Below are 22,289 nucleotides of genomic sequence, written 5' to 3'. Positions count from 1 at the left end.
CTATTACTGTGGTTGGTGAGGCCATGGACCTATAAAGAGAACCATTTCACTAAAGCAGTATAATTTCTAACTGCTGCTTAGCCTTATAACCACACATAAGTGTAGTTATCACTTATCAACAAAAAAAAAAAAAAAAAAAAAAACGTTTTTCTTACAAGAGGTAGAGCCAGACTTCTATAGACAGCATAACTGATCATACTGCAGAGAATAAATTATTGTGGGATTCCAAGCCCCCATTGACATATGTACAACAGACAATGGAAAACCTACTTGTAAGGCTTATATAACATCATTGATAAGATATCAGAATGAAGGGAAGAGGCTGAGGACCAGGATGAATGTTCAAATAATGTTCATTTTCTCATAGCACAACAATGACTAGATTTCAATATTTTAATCAGTTCATGCATTTTGCCAGGTAATGTACAAAAGTATAATATGTAGTACTCACATCTTGGTGGTAACTAACAGCTTTCTTACTGGAGCTAAGGCTTCCATCAGGAAGTAAATAATATCTGGTGCTAGAAATATGGACAATGTCCTGAGGCTTGTGAGTTCATGAACATTATAAAACAATTTAATGAGGTCATGGACCAATTTCCCATATCTTCTCTACCAGAGTCTACATCTTATCCTTATATCCTCAGATAAGTGTGGCTACCATTCTTCATTAGCAAAGCTTGTTTGTTACAACAATTAGATAACATTACAGAAAATCACAAATGGACACAATGGAGAGACCAGCTGAACATCAGAAAGCCAACACCAACACATCACAGTTCATCTACAGCTCAAGGACCATCACCAAAATTGTGATGGAAAAACTCTAAGAGCAGAATACCAGAAATCCAGCTGTAATAAATTTTTCTCATGAAAATAGTCACATAAATAAGGCCAGAACAATGACAATATCAATAGACATGTTAATATGAAAGCTAAGTGGCAGGGGAGTCTCACAGAGTTCCACCCCTAAGAAAGAACTATAGGCAACTAATGACTGCTGGGAGAGGGAGAACTAACCTGTACTAGGGATGAGACCCTTACTGGTTATCCAACACAATATGGTCAGTTCTGAAACCATATACACATCAACAATAGAAACTGACTAAACTGGTTGCCTTTATACTTATATTTATGCACACTTATGCATATATACACATATGTACTTGAACATTTGTGGTGAAATAGTTAAAGAAAAAAAGCTTATCAGTTTGAGAGGTAGGTACTTCAGTGGAGTTGGAGTGAGAGTGTCTGCAAAGAGCTGGAGGAAGTCAAATAAATGAAAAAATAATGTAATTCTATTTTAGTTAAAATATATATTAAGAATAAATAATGCTTTTGTATTATTTTTTCAACTTCAATTTAAGATATTTTTTCAACTTCTGGTAGGTAAAAATTACAAAATATCATTTTGTATCACTTCTTTAATAACATCACTCAATTTAGTAAAATAATCCTCATAAGTAAAGTAATATATCAGATGATAGATATAATAAATATGTAAATATTTTGTCATATCACTCTCAAATATAACTGTAAAAAATATCAAATGTTTTTTCATATTATTTTTAATCTACTAAGTATTTTTGGTAATTTAAATTAATAATTTTTATAGAAATTCTAATTAATATATGTTATCCATGTATCTATTCAAGAAAACAATATTAATATAAGTCTTTGATATATCTATACAATATTTTGCTTCACAGAAAAAATAATAGTTTACATTATTCATGAAGAATTATGCATTTTGGTAGTACCTTAACTGTCACTACAATTAATAAGCTCGTGGAAGACAACTTAAGACTCTTCAAAAGCTGGAGATCTATTTTCTGTATTATATTCAGCTATTGCACTCTTTATCTGCACTCTGTAGATAATGTGAGTTGTTACCTTTCTAAAGATTGTTAGAATCAGTCAAGCTAATGACAATAACTATTTTTACTAGGCCATAAATACTAATCGTAAGTATTATCAAAACATTCTACAAAACTGTCAGCACCAGAAGAGCATTCTATTGGAGCCAATTTCCTGTTTGTAAATCAGTGTTTGGTGCATCATCAAATAAGTCTTTTAAGCAACATTTGTAAATTGTGATTTCAATACAAAGCAATGACAAAAATAAGATATTTCTCAAGGGGAATCTTTAAGTACATCTTAGTGTTTACATAATCTTAAACTGCATTAATATTGATTTGGAGTATTGCACATTATCAATCCTAGTAACAAAAGTTGTATTCTATAAATGTTAACTTGATTTAAGTATTTCTATTCCTTACATACAATCTTGGAAGATAAAATATAATGATAGAAGGTTAATGTGAGAAGTTTTCTTTTTCTACTGTCTATATCACAAATAAATATGGTCAAAAGAAGTTTCTGGCTGTATTTTTTCAGTCAAAATGTTTGCAATTTTATTATTGGTTTTAAATTAATGATAAAAGAGGTTTCAATGGAATTATTATTTCCCATATTTCTCTTACAGAGAAGTGTCAATAAAATATTGATATATTTAGAATGGGGATCTAAAACATAATAATTTTACTATTATCCGTGTGAATTTGAATAGACATCAAATTATAACGCTCAGCCCTTATTTCTGTGAAAGTACCTGACATAGCCAACTTAAAGTAGGAAGGATTTGCTTTGGCTTGCAGGGCTAGTGGTTTTAGGATAATGCCAGATGATTCCATTATTAGATAACTGTGATAAATGATACTACCTTCGTGGTGAGTGGGACAGGCAGAGCAAAGATATTTCCTTGTAGGTGACAAGGAGGGAGAGAGGAGGAGGAGAGCCAATATTCCCACTTTAGGTTTATGCACCTGCATACCTACATCTTAGAACTAGGCTCATTTGTATAATTCTGCCACCTCTCAACAGTCTACTCAAATTTTTATTAGTGGCTTCATAATACAACCGCAGAGATCAGAGCTTTCATGATCTACTATTGTCACAGGAAATAGCCTCATTGACACATTCAGATATGTTTATTATTATTATTATCATTAATTTTTTTACAGTCCAGTCGTTATTCCCCTCCAATGCAGATAATAATCAGACTGAAGTATTGTATGTGCTCTCAGTATATTCAACTCTGACTGGAGATTACCTTTGCACTCTGGCTGTCTCCCAGTCCAACTGCCATTGGATAAACATGTTCTTTCTTCTGAGCCATAAAGAATGTATCCAGTATCACAGGCAAAGCGTACAGTGCTTTTAGTTCTGAAATCACTTTCCTGTCTGGAGCCATGACCAGGTGTACCTGGATCCCCACATGTACCAGTAGTATCACCTGTATGCAAAAACGTTCAAATTAATTTAATATGATATGCATTTATAATGCTCAATATTTTGGTCAATGGTCAATTTGTTATATACATGCTATTTTCACATAATTTGACTGAATAGAAATGTATCTCATATTTCCCATCTGACTATAATCATATGAAGAAAGAGCACAAATAAAATAATCCTTTCTAACTATTTTGTTATTTTCATCATTTAAGATTTATAGCCGGGCAGTGGTGGTACATGCCTTTAATCCCAGCACTTGGGAGGCAGAGACAGGGGGATTTCTGAGTTTGAGGCCAGCCTGGTCTACAGAGTGAGTTCCAGGACAGCCAGGGCTACACAGTAAACCCTGTCTCCAAAAACCAAAACCAAAACAACAAAAAAATTTGTAGACATAATTGAAGAGTTACTGATATTTCATTATTATTTCTACAATATAGTTAAAAATAAAATGGAAAAATGTATAAATGAAAACATATATACTCAATGGAAAATGTATTTATATAAAATTTTAAAAATCAGATTCAATGATTACACAATTCATTCTCTGAGTCATCTTATAAGTAATAATCTTTTAGCACTTCTGGAACTGCTGTGAGCTAGGACGATGTAAACAACATAATAGAATTATTCCTATGAATTACATTTCACCCCTTTTAAATTTCCTCTTGCAATGGCTTTCAGCAAAGAGATATCAACTAACTGATTCTTTTCCTCTATGAAAACATAGAAATAGATTGTAAACAACCTTGAATTAAAACCTGGGAATCAATTTTAAATAGGATTTCCCTCATCACTGTTATCCTGTCATCACAAGGTTCTTGTTTTTTGCTTTCTGTATTAGTTCTTTCTCACTCTCTACACTACATCAGTATTTCCAATTATAGTATACATAGTCATAATACAAACACACACAAGCCCACACATACACACACACATGCAGAGAGAGAGAGAGAGAGAGAGAGAGAGAGAGAGAGAGAGAGAGAGAGAGATTAGTTGACTGTGATGACTCTTAAAACAATTTCTAGATGTACTTTCATACATGTTCTATGTGGAGTCTTTCTATAAACTTCTGTTTTTTAAACCTATGATGTAATGCTAATTACTACATGCATTTACTATTTAACGTATGCAGCAGTTTATTCTTCACTTCAACACTAGCTATTTAATATACTGTATAAAAGGAAGTAGGATGTTTGCATGGTTGGTCTTCTAGAAATTTACTTATGAGTAAGTTAAAGAAAAGACTAACTATTATGGAAGAAAGTTTTAGATTACGCAAATTTGTAGGTTAAATTTGAAGCCCCAAACAATCACTACCATGATTTAGAAGATTTAAACTCAATCGCTTCACCTTTTTCAATTTTAAAGAGAAAACAATGTAAAATTATTCCTGAAATTATCTATATAATCCTCACAAATTAAATTATGTTAAAAGGATTGGTTATTATGTAAATTTAGAGAATTGTAGAAAAAGCATATATCTAGATAACCGATGAACAGAAATAGTACTGATCAGAGATCTACTCTATATTTAAAAATTTTATAAAATTTCTAAAGAAAAAATAGGTTGCACATCATTGTAAATACTCTATCAATTGGTTATTAATAACACCTACACTTTATACTCATTAATTTAAAGACAACTGCTATAATTATAATGAATAAATATATTAATAATAAAAAAGTTTGATACTGATAAATAGCTATCATAAGACTTTTTAGGTCATTTCAATTTAAAGTATTTAGAATTAGTTTTTAAGTCACCACTAAGTAAGCCTTCCTTAGAAATAAAGAGAAGGGTGGGGAGATGGTATAGGGGACTTTCAGAAAGGAAACTAGGAAAGGAGATAGCATTTGAAATGTAAATGAAGAAAATATCTAATAAAAAATACAAACAAAGAAATAAAAGAGAAATGAATTCTGATAAACATTCCTCCTATATCTTTTCAAACTTGATATGTATTCAAATAGAATATCTATATAGTCATTATGAATGCATACTGAAACATATCCTGAAATCACTTAGTTTTTTACATAGGGCACAAGCACAATCCAAAACACACACCTGAGAATTAGCATATAGAACCATGTTTCTCAACCTGTGGCTCATGACCCCTTTGCAAAGACGAATGACCCTTTGGTAGAGGTCACTTACTAGCTATTCTCCATATAAAATATTTATCTTACAATTCATAACAGTAACACAATTACAGTTAGGAATTAGCAACAAAAATAATTTTATGGCTGGGGGTGACCACAAAATGAGAAACTAGGTTAATTGGTCATTACATCAGGAAATTGAGAACCATTGATACAAACTTCCACTCCACTGGTACCTGAACAATGAGGTTGAGATCCACTCCAATGTCCATTTAACTGGCAAGTCCTGGATGCCTGGCCTAGAAGAGAACGCTTTCCTGTGCAGGAATAGTGAACTGTTGACCCAAAAGTATACTTCTCTCCAGACAGGACTGCATTAGGAGGAATGCCAGGGTGTCCACAGTCAATCACTACAATACATAATTTTTGAATATAAAATTTTTTTATATCTCCTATCGAACAACTTGAATCATGTTTACAAAAAAAAAGTAAATTTTCTATTCTGGCATGTCAAAGCATTTTCCAGGCAGTACTCTGAAAACCACATGTGACCAAAGTCTGAATATCTGAAATATCTGAATATCTGAAAAATGACACAAAATCATAAATTTATTTAAATTATTCTGATATTTTATTTACTTTTTCATTATGTAAAAATGTTCAGTACTCAACCAGAAACTTTGTAGATGGCAGATTAGGTTGCAATGTCAAAGGTTAATTTAAATATTACTAAAATGAACACATTCTTGATATTAAAGACTCTAGAAAATATATATAGCTACTTTATAAAATTTAGCATCTTAAACATAAAATGAATGTCTTAATTATGGGAATTATAGAGTTGGGTCATTGATCTGAAGGATGAGTTTAATAGGAATGTGTAAGATAAATATGTACAACCATGTTTGTTTTACACTAACAAAGTATGTTACTACTGAATATACCCATATTCAGTCATGTCTTTGAACAGTTGGTTTAAATACGTATATAACTGGAGGAGGATATAAAAGTTATTTAGAAGACTGAGGTAGGTCAACTAAATGAAAACATAAGGAAGCTCAATTTGATTAAAAGTTGGACTCTACCAAAATTAAAAGGGAAGAATTTTGAGTCTAAAGAGATAGAGAAAAGTTTTGTGATTCACAACATACTTCCAAGAAAGGGACCAATTCATTCTAGATGTTAAACAAAGAAAAGATTCAGGTACTTCTTTACCCTCAAAATGTTTCTATGCATAGAAAAATCAAAAATACAAATATTGCAGAAACTTTCAAAATTAGTGTATGTTCACTATTAAATTAATCATATAGAAAGTTCAAAGCTATCTATTTATAAACAAATAAAATGTGCAATATGAGACATGAATTTCAAAGATGACTTTGATATTTAGCAAACTTTCTCAAGGACACATATTAATAAATAAAGTCAAAGGCCTATGACTAATAAAAATTAAAATAAACCTAAAGATTTAAAGTTTTTATGTTCTACAAAAAAAAACAGGTATTTTATTATGAATGATATAGTTATAAAACTCTTGTAAGTATATTATTCCAATCATTGAATTAGTCTACTAATAGAAGTAAAATAAATTTTATTCCATAGTCAAATCAGTTACATGGAATCAGATATTTTATGAACATGTGAAATCTTTGTTTCTCTAATAGTGGACTTTTGTTGCCACACTTTTCATTAAAACTTTATTCATAAACACAAAATAAACACCTATTAATAAAACATGGATATAAAATAACTTTATTATTATTAAAACCAAAAGTTACTGAATTATTTTTAATACTTTATAAAAATTTTCTATATCCTATGAAGTAAATTTGAGACTTGTCAATTGTCTGAATCAGAATTATGTCCACTTCTAGCTTCAAACCTTTTTACTTATAACTCTTAAATTGTGTGTGTGTGTGTGTGTGTGTGTGTGTTCTAGCACTACTGTAAAAGTCAGAAGACATTCTGTTTAAAATGAGTTCCTTCCTTCCTTCCTTCCTTCCTTCTACCTAATTGCTTAGAGTCAAAGTCTCTATTGTTTCTGCTATGCTGTGACCTTGCTAAGGAAAGATTTTCTGTGAAATTCTGGCTCATTTTACGGTCTGTTTCTTCTATTTCACTGTAGGAGTTCATGGAACACATCTACAACATCTGACTTTTTATACATTAAATTCTAATACTCGAACTTAAGATCATTGCCAAAAGACTTTTTTACCCAATAGTGTGATCTCTCCCAACACATTAAATTATTTTAATGCAAAGGTGGATTATACACACAGAGCCACACACAATGTATGTATACATAATTTGTTATAAATTCTAATATAATATCTACAAGTTTTAAGAAATGGTGCTCCTTATTATGCATCTCACAACAAAGTCAAAACAGAGAGCCACAAGCACATAAAGCCACCTACAAATACAAACATATCAGAAACCAACAGTCACCTCTCTTTAATATCTCTCAACTCACCTATAAAAGACATAAGCTAACAGACTGGATACTCAAACAAGATCCAGAATTTTGCTGCATACAAGAAACACACCTCAATAACAAAGACAGACACTATCTCAGAGTAAAAGAATGGAAAAAGGTCTTCCAAGCAAATGATCTCAGGAAACAAGCATAAGTTTCCATCCCAATATCTAATAACAAACTTTCAACCAAAAGTTATCAAGCGTGATGAAGAAGAACACTTCATCAAGGGGAAAATTCACCAAGAAAAAGTCTCAGCTCTGAACATCTATGCCCGAAATGCAAGCACACCTAAATTCATAAAAGAAACATTACTAAAGCTTAAAACACACACTGAACCCCACAAAATAATAGTGGGAGATTTCAACACCCCACTGTCACTATTGGACCAATCATTGAAACAGAAACTAAACAGAGACACAATGAAACTAAGAGAGGTTATAAACCAAATGGATTTAACAGATATCTACAGAACATTTCACCCTAAAACAAAAGAATACACCTTCTACTCAGCAGCTCACAGTACCTACTCCAAAATCAACCATATAATTGGTCATAAAACAACCCTCAAGCAGTACAAAAAGGCTGAAATAATACCATGCATCTTATCAGATCATCATAGCCTGAGGGTAGTCTTCAAAAACAGCAAAAACTATAGAAAGCCCAAATACACATGAAAACTATACAACTCTTTACTCAATAATAAGTTGGTCAGAGAAGAAATATAGATAGAAATTGAAGACTTCCTGGAATTTAACAAAAAATTTGGCACATCATACACAAAATTGTGGGACACAATGAAAGCAGTACTAAGAGAAAAGTTCATAGCACTAAGTGCCCTGGTAAAGAAACTGGAGAGATCTTACACTCACAATTTAACAGCACACCTGAGAGCTCTAGAACAAAAGGAAGCAAACTCACCAAAGAGGATTAGAAGGGAGAAATAGTCAAACACAGGGCCAAAATCAACCAAATAAAAACAAAGAAAACAATATAAGGATCAACAAAATCAGAAGCTGGTTCTTTGAAAACAAGATAGATAAACTCCTAGCCAACCTAACTAAAGCGCTGAGAGGCAGTATACAAATTAAGAAAATCAAAAATGAAAAGGGAGACAACAGAAAGCAAGGAAATTAAAAAGAAAATCACCATATCCTACTATAAAAGCCTATACTCAACAAAAGTGGAAAATCTAGATGAAATGGATGGTTTTCTATACAGATGCCACATACTAAAGTTAAATCAAGAGCAGGTAAACTACCTAAAGAGGCCGATATCTCACAAGGAAATAGAAATCATTATAAACATCCCAACCAAAAAAAGCCCAGGGCCAGATGGATTTAGGGCAGAATTCTTCCAGACCTTCAAAGAAGACTTAATGCCAATTTTCCTCAAACGATTCCATAAAATATAAAGAGAAGAAACACTACCTAACCTGTTGTATGAAGCCACAATTACTCTGATAACTAAACCACATAAGTACCCAACCTAAAAAGAGAACTTCAGACTAGTCTCGTTTATAAACATTGATGCAAAAAAAACTCAATAAAACTCTTGCAAATCAAATCCAAGAACACATCAAAACCATCATTAATTCCAATCAATTAGACTTCATCCCAGGGATGCAAGGTTGTTTTAATGTATGGAAATCCATTAACTTAATCCACTATAGAAACACACACACACACACACACACACACACAAATTACCTAATCATCTCCTTAGATGCTGAAAAAGCATTTGACAAAAACCAACACCCCTTCATGTTAAAAGTATTGGAGAGATCGGGAATTCAAGGCCCATACCAAAACATAATAAAAGCAATTTACTGCAAACCAACAGCCAATATCAAATTAGATGGAGACATATTTGAAGCAATCCCATTGAAATCATGGACAAGACAAGGAAGCTCACTCTCCCCATATCTATTCAATATAGTACTCAAAGTGTTCATGAAAACAAGACAATAAAAATGTATCAAGGGAATACAAATTGGCAAGAATAAAAAAAAAAAGGTATCACTATTTCGAGATGATATGATAGTAAACATAAGCGACCCCAAAAATTCTACCAGAGAACTTCTCCAGCTGATAAATAACTTCAGCAAAGTTGCCAGATATAAAATTAACTCAAATAAAAAAGTAGCCTTCTTTACACAAATGATAAACAGGCTGAGAAAGAAATTAGGGAAACAACTTCCTTTACAATAGCCCCAAATAATATAAAATATCTTGTGGTAACTCTAATCAAACAAGTGAAAGACATGTATGACAATAATTTCAAGTCTCTCAAGAAAGAAATTGAAGAAGATCTCGAAAATGGAGAGATCGACCATGCTCATGGATTAGTAGAATTAACATAGTAAAAGTGACCACCCTACCAAAGGCAATCTACAGATTCAATTCGATCCCCATTAAAATCCCAACACAATTCTTCAAAGACATGGAAAGAGCAATTCTCAAATTCATCCTGAAAGGCAAAAAAAAAACAAAAACAAAAAAAAAACAAAAAAAAAACAAAACAAAACAAACAAAAAAAAGCCACAATACTGAAAACAATTCTTAAAAATAAAAGAACAGCTGGGGGAATCATGATCCCTGACCTCAAGCTTTACTACACTGCAATAGTGATTTTTGCATTGGTACAGAGACAGACAAGTTGACCAATAGAATAGAACTGAAGACCCAGAAATAAAACCACACACTTACCATCTCTTGATCTTTGACAAAGACACCAAAAATATACAGTGGATAAAAGAAAGCATCTTCAATAAATGGTGCTGTCTATATGCAGAAGAATGAAAATAGACCCATATTTGTCACCTTGCACAAAGCTCAAGTCCAAGTGGATCAAGGACCTCAACATAAAAGCAGATACATTGAATCTAATAGTAGAGAAAGTGGGAAAGAACCTTGAACTCATTGGCACTGGGGGAAATTTTCTAAACAAAACTCCAATTGTTCATGCTCTAAGATCAAGAAGTAATAAATGGGAACTCATGAAACTGGAAAGCTTCTGTAAGGCAAAGAACATAGTCAATAAGACAAATCAACAACCTACAGATTGGGGAAAAATATCTTCACTAATCTCACATCTGATAGAGGGCTAATATCCAAAATATAGAAAGAACTCAAGAAGTTAATAACCAAAGAAACAAACAAACAAACAATGCAATTAAAAAATGTAGTATAGAATTAAACCAAGATTTCACAACTGAGGAATCTCAAATTGCTGAGAAGCACTTAAAGAAATGTTTAAAGTCCTTAATGATCAGAGAAATGCAAATCAGAACGACCCTGAGATTCTACCTTAGATCAATCAGAATGGCTAAGATCAAAACTTCAGGAAACAACACATGTTAGAGAGGATGTGGTAAAATAGGAACACTCTTCCATTTTTGGTGTGATTGCAAAGTGGCACAGCCACTCTGGAAATCAATCTGGAGGTTCCTCAAAAAATTGGAAATAGATCTACCTGAATACCCAGCAATACCACTTTTGGGAATATACTCAAAAGATGCCTCACCATGCCAAATGGGCCCGTGTTGGACTATAGCAGCCTTATTTTGTGATAGCCAGAACCTGGAAACAACCTAGATACATATGACAGAAGAATGAATACAAAAATGTGGTTTATTTACACAATGGAATACTACTCAGATTTTGAGAATGAGGACACCCTGAGTTTTGCAGGCAAATGGATAGAACTAGAAAATATCATCCTGAGTGAGGTAACTCAGACTGAACAGGACATGCATGATATCTACTCACTAATAAGTGGATATTAGCCAGAAAAAATGTATAGAATACCCAAGATACAGTCCACACAACTCCAAATGTTCAACAAGCTGAAGGGCCCAAGTGAGGATGCCCCAGTCCCACTTGGAAGAGAGACGAAAGCAATCACAAGTATGGAGGAATGAAGGGACTTGAGAGCAGCTGAGAGTCAGATGCAGATACTTGCACCCAAACAAAGGACAGAAGCAGCTGACCCCTGTTGTTGAATTAGGGAAAGATTGAAAGAAGCTGAGGAGGAGAAGCTATAGGTGGATCAGCAGTCACAATTAATCTGTACCCCTGAGATCTCTCAAACCCTGAACCACAAAAGAGGCAGCATACAGCAGCTGATATGAGGCCACCAACACACATACAGGAGAGGTGCACTTTATGCTAAAAAGACTGGAGGCCCCAGGAAATTTAGAGATCAGGTGGTGTTGGGGATAGGGACATCCCTGTGGAGACAGAGGAGTGGGGAGGAAATATGGGATGTGGAGCAGTAGGAGGGTGGATAGGGGGTGGAGGGTATAAAATGTAGAGTTTACAATAAACAAACAAGTAAATTGAAAAAAAGGAAAGAATGTAACATTTAAAAAAAAGAAATGGAGCTCTTTAAATCACATTTTCTGAAGAAACAATAGTTGTTCACATCAACAATAAGGTATATCAAACAATAGTTTAAAGTTGATACAAAACATAAATAATTTTGCCTCTAAAACAATAATATCATTTTAAAAAATTACTGTCGTACTTGTGTCTCATTATCTGTTGCCTTCATCCATACCCAAAGAATGATATTATGGCATATTAATATTTCTTGTGTTAAATTAAAACCTACATCTTGGAGTGAAACTTATTGAGTCACATTTTATTTATCATTGAAGTTCCTTTTGCTGAGGAATCAAAAAATGAAAGTGATCAGATTCTATACACCTCCCTCTTTCCGAGTAAATATGAGCAGTTAAAGACTGCCAGGAGACTCTGTCAAAGAGATAAAAGAGGTTCACATCCGCCAAGCAACGGAAAGAGGCAGAGAACTATAAAAGGCTCCTACCATCTAACCTGCCTAAAAGTGACAGCCTATAATTGTCCAAGCTTAAGTAAGTTGTGCAGTACACTCTGGGTTTTTAGCTTTCTTGAACTGACACACATGGTGGACTTATAGTGAACCACCTGTCTATTAGACATTCTTGCTTTAACCTTTCATTCAACTTCTTGTACATAACCCCATGGGTTGTTGCCATGATTTGTGGATTCTCTATTTGGGAGAAGTAGATGTCTATCCCATCATCTCTAGGAATAGTCATAGTATTATAATTATAATAGAAGAATTTTTACATTTTAAAAAGTAAAGTGATATTATTGAAAAACAATTAGTCAATGAATTTGCAAAATATGTGAATATGTGATCTTGAAACTAATCAATTAAGTCAAGGTAATTTCTTCCTGTGTGTAGTTTGAGATATGGCAATAAACATGAATGTTGTTTCCATGACATATTTTTATAGGAACAATTCATATTATCTACTTACTGATACATTCTGGTAAAGGTTTGTCCCATTGTCCATTTGGCTGACATATCAAAACTGAAGAGCCAAATAAAAAATACCCTGGGTTGCAGTCATAGAATACCACAGTGCCGTAGGTAAAATTTCCATGCTCTATTTTGCTTTCTCTTTTGGAATTGGCTGGAATTCCAGGATCGGAACAGTTCACCACTAAAGAAAAGAAAAAGATAAAAGGTACTTTAGGAATAATATAAATTACCTAAGTATAAATCTTTGAATTTTTTTAAAAAAACTTCATTTCAGAAGTGAATTTAGTCAAATAAACCAAATACTCCAGAAATTCCAGAACTTTTGGCGTAATAGTCTGATATCTGTGTAGATGGAAACACACAAATAAATTAATTTTTGGAGATCATAATAATTCCTAAAAATTGTGCTAAATATAGATTGAATAAAGATCCCACTTGAGTTATTTTTGTTAACCACATTAAAATTTTGGAGAAAATTGTTACTTTTAGAAAAATGAAATTTATCATATTAAATTGAAAATTAAGAAATTACTAAAGAATTCTCTTTAATCTGTAATTATTAGGCAAACAATGAAAAGAACGTATACAAACAGCATTGTAATCCAGGGATATTTTGTAAAAGTACAAAGAAATAAATATCAAAAACACACCTCAGCAATCATAAATAGAAATGCAATTGAAATCTATCCTAAGAACTATATATATATATATATATATATATGTTCTCCAAAATAGCTGTGACCTAATATCAGGCAGAAAGAAAGCCTTATAATTTTAGACATGCTAATGTGAGAGGGGTGACACTTCACAAGTCTCACATGTAGACAAAGAACTATGGGCAACTAATAGCTACTGAGTGAGGTCATTGATGAGCCCCCTAATTTATTAAGCAATGCAGAATGATAGATTAGTAAGCCACATATACACAAACACCATAAACAGATTCTGCCAGGTGTGTTTACATATGTGTACAAAAGAAAAAAAAATTCCAAAATTGAGAGTGGAGAGAGGACATGGAACAGTATGAAAAGTTCTGGAGCAAGGGGAGTGCAGAGCAGAAATGATGCAATTACAGTTCGAATTGAATAAAAATAAAATTGAGAAAAATAACATTTGAAAACATTGAATGAGATCCCACCACTATTATGCCTTTTATTTTATTAATTAGTAATTTCCTACTCTTCTGCCCAAGCTCTTCGTATTTATCACCTACGCCTTTACAGACATATTGCTGCCGTAACCCCTGTTGTATTATAGTGATCTGGTTACCTTTGCACACTGGTGGAGGATGGCTCCACTGCCTGTTGGCCTGACACTGTGCCTTTGTTGGTCCTTGCATAAGATACCCAATATTGCAAGAGAATGTTACCACATCATTAAAGTTGAACCCATTTCCACTTGTTCTTCCATAAATTGGACTACCAGGGTGACCGCAGCTAACAGCTAAATCATTGGTGAAAGGAGAAACCAACAAAGAATATTAATTATCACATAACAATTATCTTTAGTCAATTCAAAGTAGAAAAACAACTTGATATGTGGATATACACAAAGTACTTTTCACTAACAAAGATTTTTAAAAATCAGTAAAATAATATATTAAAAAGCAAAAACCATTTAAGCTAATGTGTGTTTTCTCTGACAATGTTACTGATACTGTGCTGTGCTTGCGGATCGGAACCTAGCATGGCTGTCCTCTGAGAGGCTCTCCCAGCAGTTAACTGAGACAGAAGTAGATACTCACACCCAAGCATTGGACTGAGGTCATGCAGACGTCTAAGAAAGAGTTAGGGGAGGGGTTGAAGGAGCTGAAGAAGATTGTAACTCCATAGGAAGATCAACAGTATCAACTACCCTGGACTGCTGGGAGCTCCCAGAGACTAACCCATCAACTAAAGAGCATACATGGTCTGGTCTGCGCCCCCCACCCCCGCCCCCATATAGCAGAGGACTATCTTTTCTGGCCTCAGAAAGGATGCACCTAATCCTGTAGAGATGTGATGTCCCAGGGAAGGGGGATTCCATAGAGGGGGGCGGGGGGGAAGAGGGCAGGGGAATGTAATAAAATTCTGGGAGTAGGCACTAGGAGTGTAGTAACATTTGGGAATATAAAGAAATTAAGTAATTAATTAAAAACTAAACAAATAGATACAAGATTGTGTGATTTTTAAGACACTGCTATCCTAGTTTGGGTATATATGTATGTGTGCTTGTGTGTGTATGTGTGTGTGTGTGTGTGTGTGTGTGTGTGTGTAATATGTATATGTGATGTATTTGCACATATATGTGTAGGTGTATGCATAGAAGCCAGACAGGGTATTGGGTGTCATCCTCTGTCACTCTTCACCATATTGCCTGTGTTTCCACCAGGCAGACAGTCTGCTATTCTCAGGAAACCTTCTGTCTCTGCATAAACCTCTGGTTACAGACTCAAGGTAAACCATTCCTTACTAGCTACATGAGTATAAGGGACTAGAGCTCAGTTCTTCAGGGTTGTGCAACAAGCATTTTAACCATGAAGCATCTCTCCAGCCACTAAATTATGACAGTTCCAGTAAAGTGCTATATGCTTAATGTCTCATATTCTGACCTTGTTCTATATAAGTTTTTGATATTGCTCTTCTGTTTATGTTTGTATATCCTGAAATAATACTGAAATACAAAAAGAAAACAAAACAAAAGCAAAAACATGCTATGACAGTAGCTTTCCTCTCCAGATGCCTGTAACATATATCAAATGACAAAGTTTAACTTTAACAGGTATTTTTAAGGGCTGAGATTTCATATTCATATTTCAATATAATTTGGAAATAGCTCTTTTGATATTATTTGAGAAATAAATCATTAAAGTGGATAATGTAAAGTGCTGTAATCTTAATAAGTCTAGTTAATATATAAAACGATCATATCATATGAAGCTATCCTAAAAACTCCAACCATGTTTTGAAATAAACCTTGCTAATATGCTCCATTCCAACCGTCTTACTGGATATATCTTATATATAATTAACATGTTTATTGGAAATCACAGCCTCATTAGAATTATTAAGATCCTTTTTTATGTTATAGTCTTTGAATTTATTTTATGTGGTGCTGGGTTAACCCAAACATTGTATTTCCATGAACTATTTTACTGTGTCAGCCAACTCTGTTAATCAGAGCAACCCCAGCAATGATGTTTCATAATTAGTCACAGAAACGACCACAGCTACTTTTAGTACTTTCTAAAGGGGCAGTTATTTTTCAGCTGTATTGTTAATGTCAACCTACTAACTTAGAAATTTAATTCCATCTTATTCTTGTTGAAATATTTCAATAAAGTAACCAGTTTCATTCTGAGGGTCTATTCTCATTTATAGTTTTAATTATTCAAGCAGAAAAATGTGGTATAACATGCTCATGTTAATGTCTGTATTTCCATTTACTAAACTATTTTTAAAATATTAATGTTAGTAATTGTAGATGGGCTTTTTAGGAGAAATTTAAAAGTGTATATACAATTAAGGTAAAAATAAAATAAATCACCTATCACATTATATTCATGTGAGGAATAATGATAATAAGAATATACAATATAATTATCCTTATTAAGCTATAATTTTACTTTTTTATGTAGTAGTGATAATAAATATGCAATGTTTAAAGATAGAAATCCAGAGAAATATATATATTATATATATATTTATATAAAATATATATATATATATATACATATATATATATATATTTGATGTACTCAAGTTCATCTCCAATAACCATCTATTAAGGGAGTTGAAACTGGCTGAGGTCTCTTTTTCTTAAAAGATGCAGAAGTCATGGGGCAGGATCTTGCCCAAACACAGGTAGTTCTAAGAGACTGGATTAAAAAAATGAAACAAATATCCAGAAGTATAAATATACTTTATTTATACTTTATACTGGACACTTTATGCTGTGCTTCACAGCATTCTGGCCTAACCCCTCACTTTTTTTTAAATTAATCATTCCATTCATTTACATCGCAAATGATATCCCACTTCCCAGTTACTCCTCCACAAGCCTTACATCCCACAACCTCCCTCTCCACCCTACCCTTTGCCTCTCCAAGCTAACTTCTCACCTTGACTAACTTAGAGATGATGATTGATCAAAGTTCTGTCCATGGGAAAAGTTTGTAGTCCACATATAAACACTTGCCTATCATGCAAAATGCTACACACGCATGCATGCACACGCAAAACATACACATACACATGTTGTATTATGTGCAGTGTAAGTCAGTTCTGGTATAGGTGGCACAGCTCTAGCCTGTGAGAGTCAAGCATCAGTTTAGGGCTCATGAAACAATTACCAGGCAGGAAACTGTTATCCCCATTCCTGGTGTCTCAGCACACCAAGCCTCTCCAACCTGACCAGCAAATGGTCGCCTGGCACTCTCACTACTTCTTGATTTTGAGGGCCTGAGCTGCTTTCCACTCAAATGTTCCACACAGTGTACCTTCCCTTCTTTTCCCAGTCTTAAAGTTTGTGTGCCTTCTCATCGTTAAAACAATAATAAATGAATGAGAGTAGTGTGATTAAATTCATACTTCATGTATGCAAAGAGATTCCTTATAACTCTAAAACACAGCTATAACTACTTCAGGATTTAAGATAAAATTTTAAACAAAGTCTCAAAATTAATTTAATTATTAAAAAAAAATTCTGTGGTACAGTGTGTTGAGCGTGTGTGTGTGTGTCTGTGTGTCTGTGTGTTTCTGTGCAAACCTGTGCCATATGCAAGCAGTATCCACAAAAGCCAAAAGCCTCAAATATCTGTAACCTGGGAGTTCCAGATGGTTGGGAAACCGCCATTTGTGTGCAGGAAGTTAAACATTCGTCCTCTAATAGAGAAACCAGTGTTCATGATCACTGGAGCATCTTTCTAGCTTAATTTTTTTTTTTTTTTTTTTTTTTTTTTTTTGGTTTTTCGAGACAGAGTTTCTCTGTGTAGCCCTGGCTGTCCTGGAACTCACTTTGGAGACCAGGCTGTCCTCGAACTCAGAAATTCGCCTGCCTCTGCCTCCCAAGAGCTGGGATTAAAGGTGTGCGCCACCACACCTAGCTAACTTCATATTTTAAAGTATGAATTCATACAAGAATTCATCAAAAGTTTTATTAAAATAACAGGTCTTTTCATAGAAACATAATTGTAAATATCTAATAGTATGTGAAGCCAAACAATTTTGTATTTGTGTTAAAGAAATTGTAGATAGGAATATCATAAATTTTCTAATGTTGATTAAACTACTTTAATCAGTTATCAAGCATATTACTCATACTTCATATACACAGTATCAATATATTTAAGAATGTAAGGGTTTCTAAAGCTAAAAAAAAACATACTGATAAACACTTTTAACTGTTTATGAAATAGAGCTTTGAAGGAGCAAATTACTTAACTTAACTGACATAATTAGCAGTGTGTATGACATCAGTACAATGGCTCTCCAAATGACTTCTGATGATTATTTTCTCCACTAATTACACTTCATCAGGATATGCTTTGATGAGCTAGCTATAGCATCCTAATTACTAAAGAACCTTTACCAGAAGGATTTACACTAAAAAAAGCTTTGTAGTCTCACATCACAAGAGTGTTGACATTGTTACACAGCGGTGTCAACAACTTTAAATTCTTATATAGAAAACATGTTGAGAATATGCCATCTACACACAAATGTCCACTTATAAATATTTACATTAAGTACTGAGGTTTGAAGTTAACATATCTTCATAAAAATATAAGTAATACAAAATTAATATTTCCTCCATTCATAGTTTTATATGATCCTTAATGATTATTAAATATGTGAGCCATATATGTGAATAGATTATGAAATTTAATTTACATTGTCATCTATATATAGTTAATCAACACAAGTATTTATCTTGCTTAGTAAAAACCATGATTGATTGAACAGGAGGACATAATTCCAATTGCCATGCTTACTTACGCACACAGGATGGGAGCTGACCAGACCAGTTGTGATCCTGTTGACATATCCTCACAGAAGAACCAATCAGACGAAAGCCAGGGTTACACTGATATACAACTGTGTCTCTATATCCATAATTTTCTCCAATGACTTGGCCATTCACAATGAGTTCTGGAATTCCACAGTGACCCGCTGAAATTTGTCAAAAAGGAGGTTTAATAAAGTGCCTGTATACAGTATTTATTTGTGATTTGTATACATAATTAGCTTTATTAAATATTAATATTATTAAATATTAAATGTTAATTAAGATTATCAAATAAATATTATTAAATTTTCATAATGTACTAAAGAACTTACAGGTAACTAAGACACATTCTGAAAAACATCAAGAGTTTAAAAATTGAAAAAAATGCCTAGTGAATTGATCTAAAAAATACAGTATTTTGATATATAAAAATTAATATCTATCAGAAGATAGATATTATGAATAAAGAAGAAAACTTACATTTTAAGAATAATGAAGAAACAGTGTTTAGGAAGAAACTTTATTAACACAACTCTCCCAATGGGTCTCTGTAGTATTAGTGTTTAAATACATGACCTGTACATCCTAACCACTCTACAATGAGTATAATCCCTGTCTAGTTTATATGTTCTAATTAGAAAACAAAGTGTTATATAATCATTATGTTTTACTATTTTTGTATTGACTCTAAAAATTGGAAAATAAACAACCAAATAATGAAGATAAATCCAAGCTTTAGGCCCAGCAACTACCATTGTCTAGTGAGATTATGGATTTTAGAGATGACTATTGATATTTTCCTAAACCAGTATGATACCTAACTGTTTTCTAAATACTTGCAACACCCACAGGTAAACAACCTTCCTTTTGAAGCAAATCTAGATCATTACAATGAGAAAAAGAGGGCAACATCCAGATAACACCTGATATGAAATGCCAAGCCCCAGTTGGTACATAAACATAACAATCCTACAGGCAAGGCACAGGGAACATTGCAGATGAAGGGACAGAAAGAGTATAAGAGCCAAAGAATCTAGAAAATTGCTGTGATATTGTGTCTTCTATGTATGATGAGGAAACTACACCCATGAAATCTCAAGAATATAGCAGTCTAAACAAGACCTGGAAACAATAGTCTCAAATAATAAAAAATACCACGGTGTGACTGTAATCAAGCATGTGAAAGATCTGTATGACAAGAACTTCAAGTCTCTGAAGAAAGAAATCAAAGAGGATCTCAGAAGGTAGAAAGATCTCCCATGCTCATGGATTGGCAGAATTAATACAGTAAAGTAAATTCGGCCATCTTGCCAAAAGCAATCTACAGATTCAAAGAAATTCCCATCAAAATTCCAACTCAATTCATCATAGAGTTAGAAAGAGCAATTTACAAATTCATTTGGGATAACAAAAAATCCAGGTTAGCGAAAACAATTCTCAACAATAGAAGAGCTTCTGGTGGAATCACTATCCCTGGCCTCAAGCTGTATTACAGAGCAATAGTGATAAAACAAACAAACAAACAAACAAACAAACAAAACTGTGTGGTATTGGCATAGAGACAGGCAGGAAGATCAATGGAACAGAATTTTTTTTATGTGTTCCTTTATTTTGTTTCTGATATCTGAAAATGTACTTTATGTACAGTAAGTGTGGGCAACATTTGTTTTTTTCCATTTTTTATTAGGTATTTAGCTCATTTACATTCCAATGCTATACCAAAAGCCCCCATACCCCCCACTCCCCTACCCACCCACTCCCCCTTTTTGGCCCTGGCGTTCCCCTGTATTGGGGCATATAAAGTTTGCAAGTCCAATGGGCCTCTCTTTCAAGTGATGGCCTATTAGGCCATCTTTTGATTCATATGCAGCTAGAGACAAGAGCTCCAGGGTACTGGTTAGTTCATATTGTTGTTCCACCTATAGGGTTGCAGTTCCCTTTAGTTCCTTGGGTGCTTTCTCTAGCTCCTCCATTGGGGGACCTGTGATCCATTCAATAGCTGACTGTGAGCATCCACTTCTGTGTTTGCTAGGCCCTGGCATAGTATCACAAGAGACAGCTATATCTGGGTCCTTTCAGCAAAATCTTGCTAGTGTATGCAATGGCGTCAGCATTTGGAAGCTGATCATGGGATGGATCTCTGGATATGGCAATCACTAGATGGTCCATTCTTTCATCACACTTCCAAATTTTTTCTCTGTAACTCCTTCCATGGGTGTTTGTTTCCCTATTCTAAAAAGGGGCAAAGTGTCCACACTTTGGTCTTCGTTCTCTTGAGTTTAATGTGTTTAGCAAATTTTATCTTATATCTTGGGTATCCTAAGTTTCAGGGCTAATATCCACTTATCAGTGAGTACATATTGTGAGAGTTCATTTGTGATTGGGTTACCTCACTCAGGATGATGCCCTCCAGGTCCATCCATTTGCCTAGGAATTTCATAAATTCATTCTTTTTAATAGCTGAGTAGTACTCCATTGTGTAAATGTACCACATTTTTTGGATCCATTCCTCTGTTGAGGGGTATCTGGGTTCTTTCCAGCTTCTGGCTACTATAAGTAAGGCTGCTATGAACATAGTGGAGCATGTGTCCTTCTTACTGGTTGAGACATCTTCTGGATATATACCCAGGAGAGGTATTGCTGGATCCTCCAGTAGTACTATGTCCAATTTTCTGAAGAACTGCCAGACTGATTTCCAGAGTGGTTGTACAAGCTTGCAATACCACCAACAATGGAGGAGCGTTCCTCTTTCTCCACATCCTCGCCAGCATCTGCTGTCACCTGAATTTTTGATCTTAGCCATTCTGACTGGTGTGAGGTGGAATTTCTGGGTTATTTTGATTTGCATATCCCTGATGACTAAGGATGTTGAACATTTTTTCAGGTGCTTCTCTGTCATTCAGTATTCCTCAGGTGAGAATTCTTTGTTCAGTTCTGAGCCCCATTTTTAATGGGGTTATTTGATCTTCTGGAGTCCACCTTCTTGAGTTCTTTATATATATTGGATATTAGTCCACTATCCGATTTGGGATAGGTAAAGATCCTTTCCCAATCTGTTAGTGGTCTTTTCGTCTTATTGACGGTGTCTTTTGTCTTGCAGAAGCTTTGCAATTTTATG

The 22,289-nt window shown here is 33.8% G+C and overlaps 1 protein-coding gene across 3 annotated transcripts in view; it reads right to left on the bottom strand.

Moving 5' to 3' along the window:
* The window catches only part of Csmd3 (CUB and Sushi multiple domains 3), a 1,262,970-nt gene that overhangs the window by 51,817 nt on the left and 1,188,864 nt on the right, over nucleotides 1-22,289 (bottom strand). For all 3 annotated transcript variants that reach the window (XM_029469819.2, XM_021183659.3, XM_029469820.2), the window contains 5 exons: nucleotides 19,162-19,335; nucleotides 14,456-14,629; nucleotides 13,182-13,367; nucleotides 5,634-5,807; nucleotides 3,113-3,295 (listed from right to left, as the gene is read on the bottom strand). In XM_029469819.2, coding sequence (XP_029325679.1) covers nucleotides 3,113-3,295; nucleotides 5,634-5,807; nucleotides 13,182-13,367; nucleotides 14,456-14,629; nucleotides 19,162-19,335 — 891 coding nt within the window. The remainder of the gene's footprint in view (nucleotides 1-3,112; nucleotides 3,296-5,633; nucleotides 5,808-13,181; nucleotides 13,368-14,455; nucleotides 14,630-19,161; nucleotides 19,336-22,289) is intronic.

The sequence above is a fragment of the Mus caroli genome, unplaced genomic scaffold, assembly GCF_978045245.1.
Source record: "Mus caroli unplaced genomic scaffold, Mus_caroli_1 scaffold_16, whole genome shotgun sequence".
Lineage (NCBI taxonomy): Eukaryota > Metazoa > Chordata > Mammalia > Rodentia > Muridae > Mus > Mus caroli.
The sequence above is the reverse complement of the archived record's forward strand: the minus strand, read 5'-3'. Positions and strand labels throughout refer to the sequence as shown.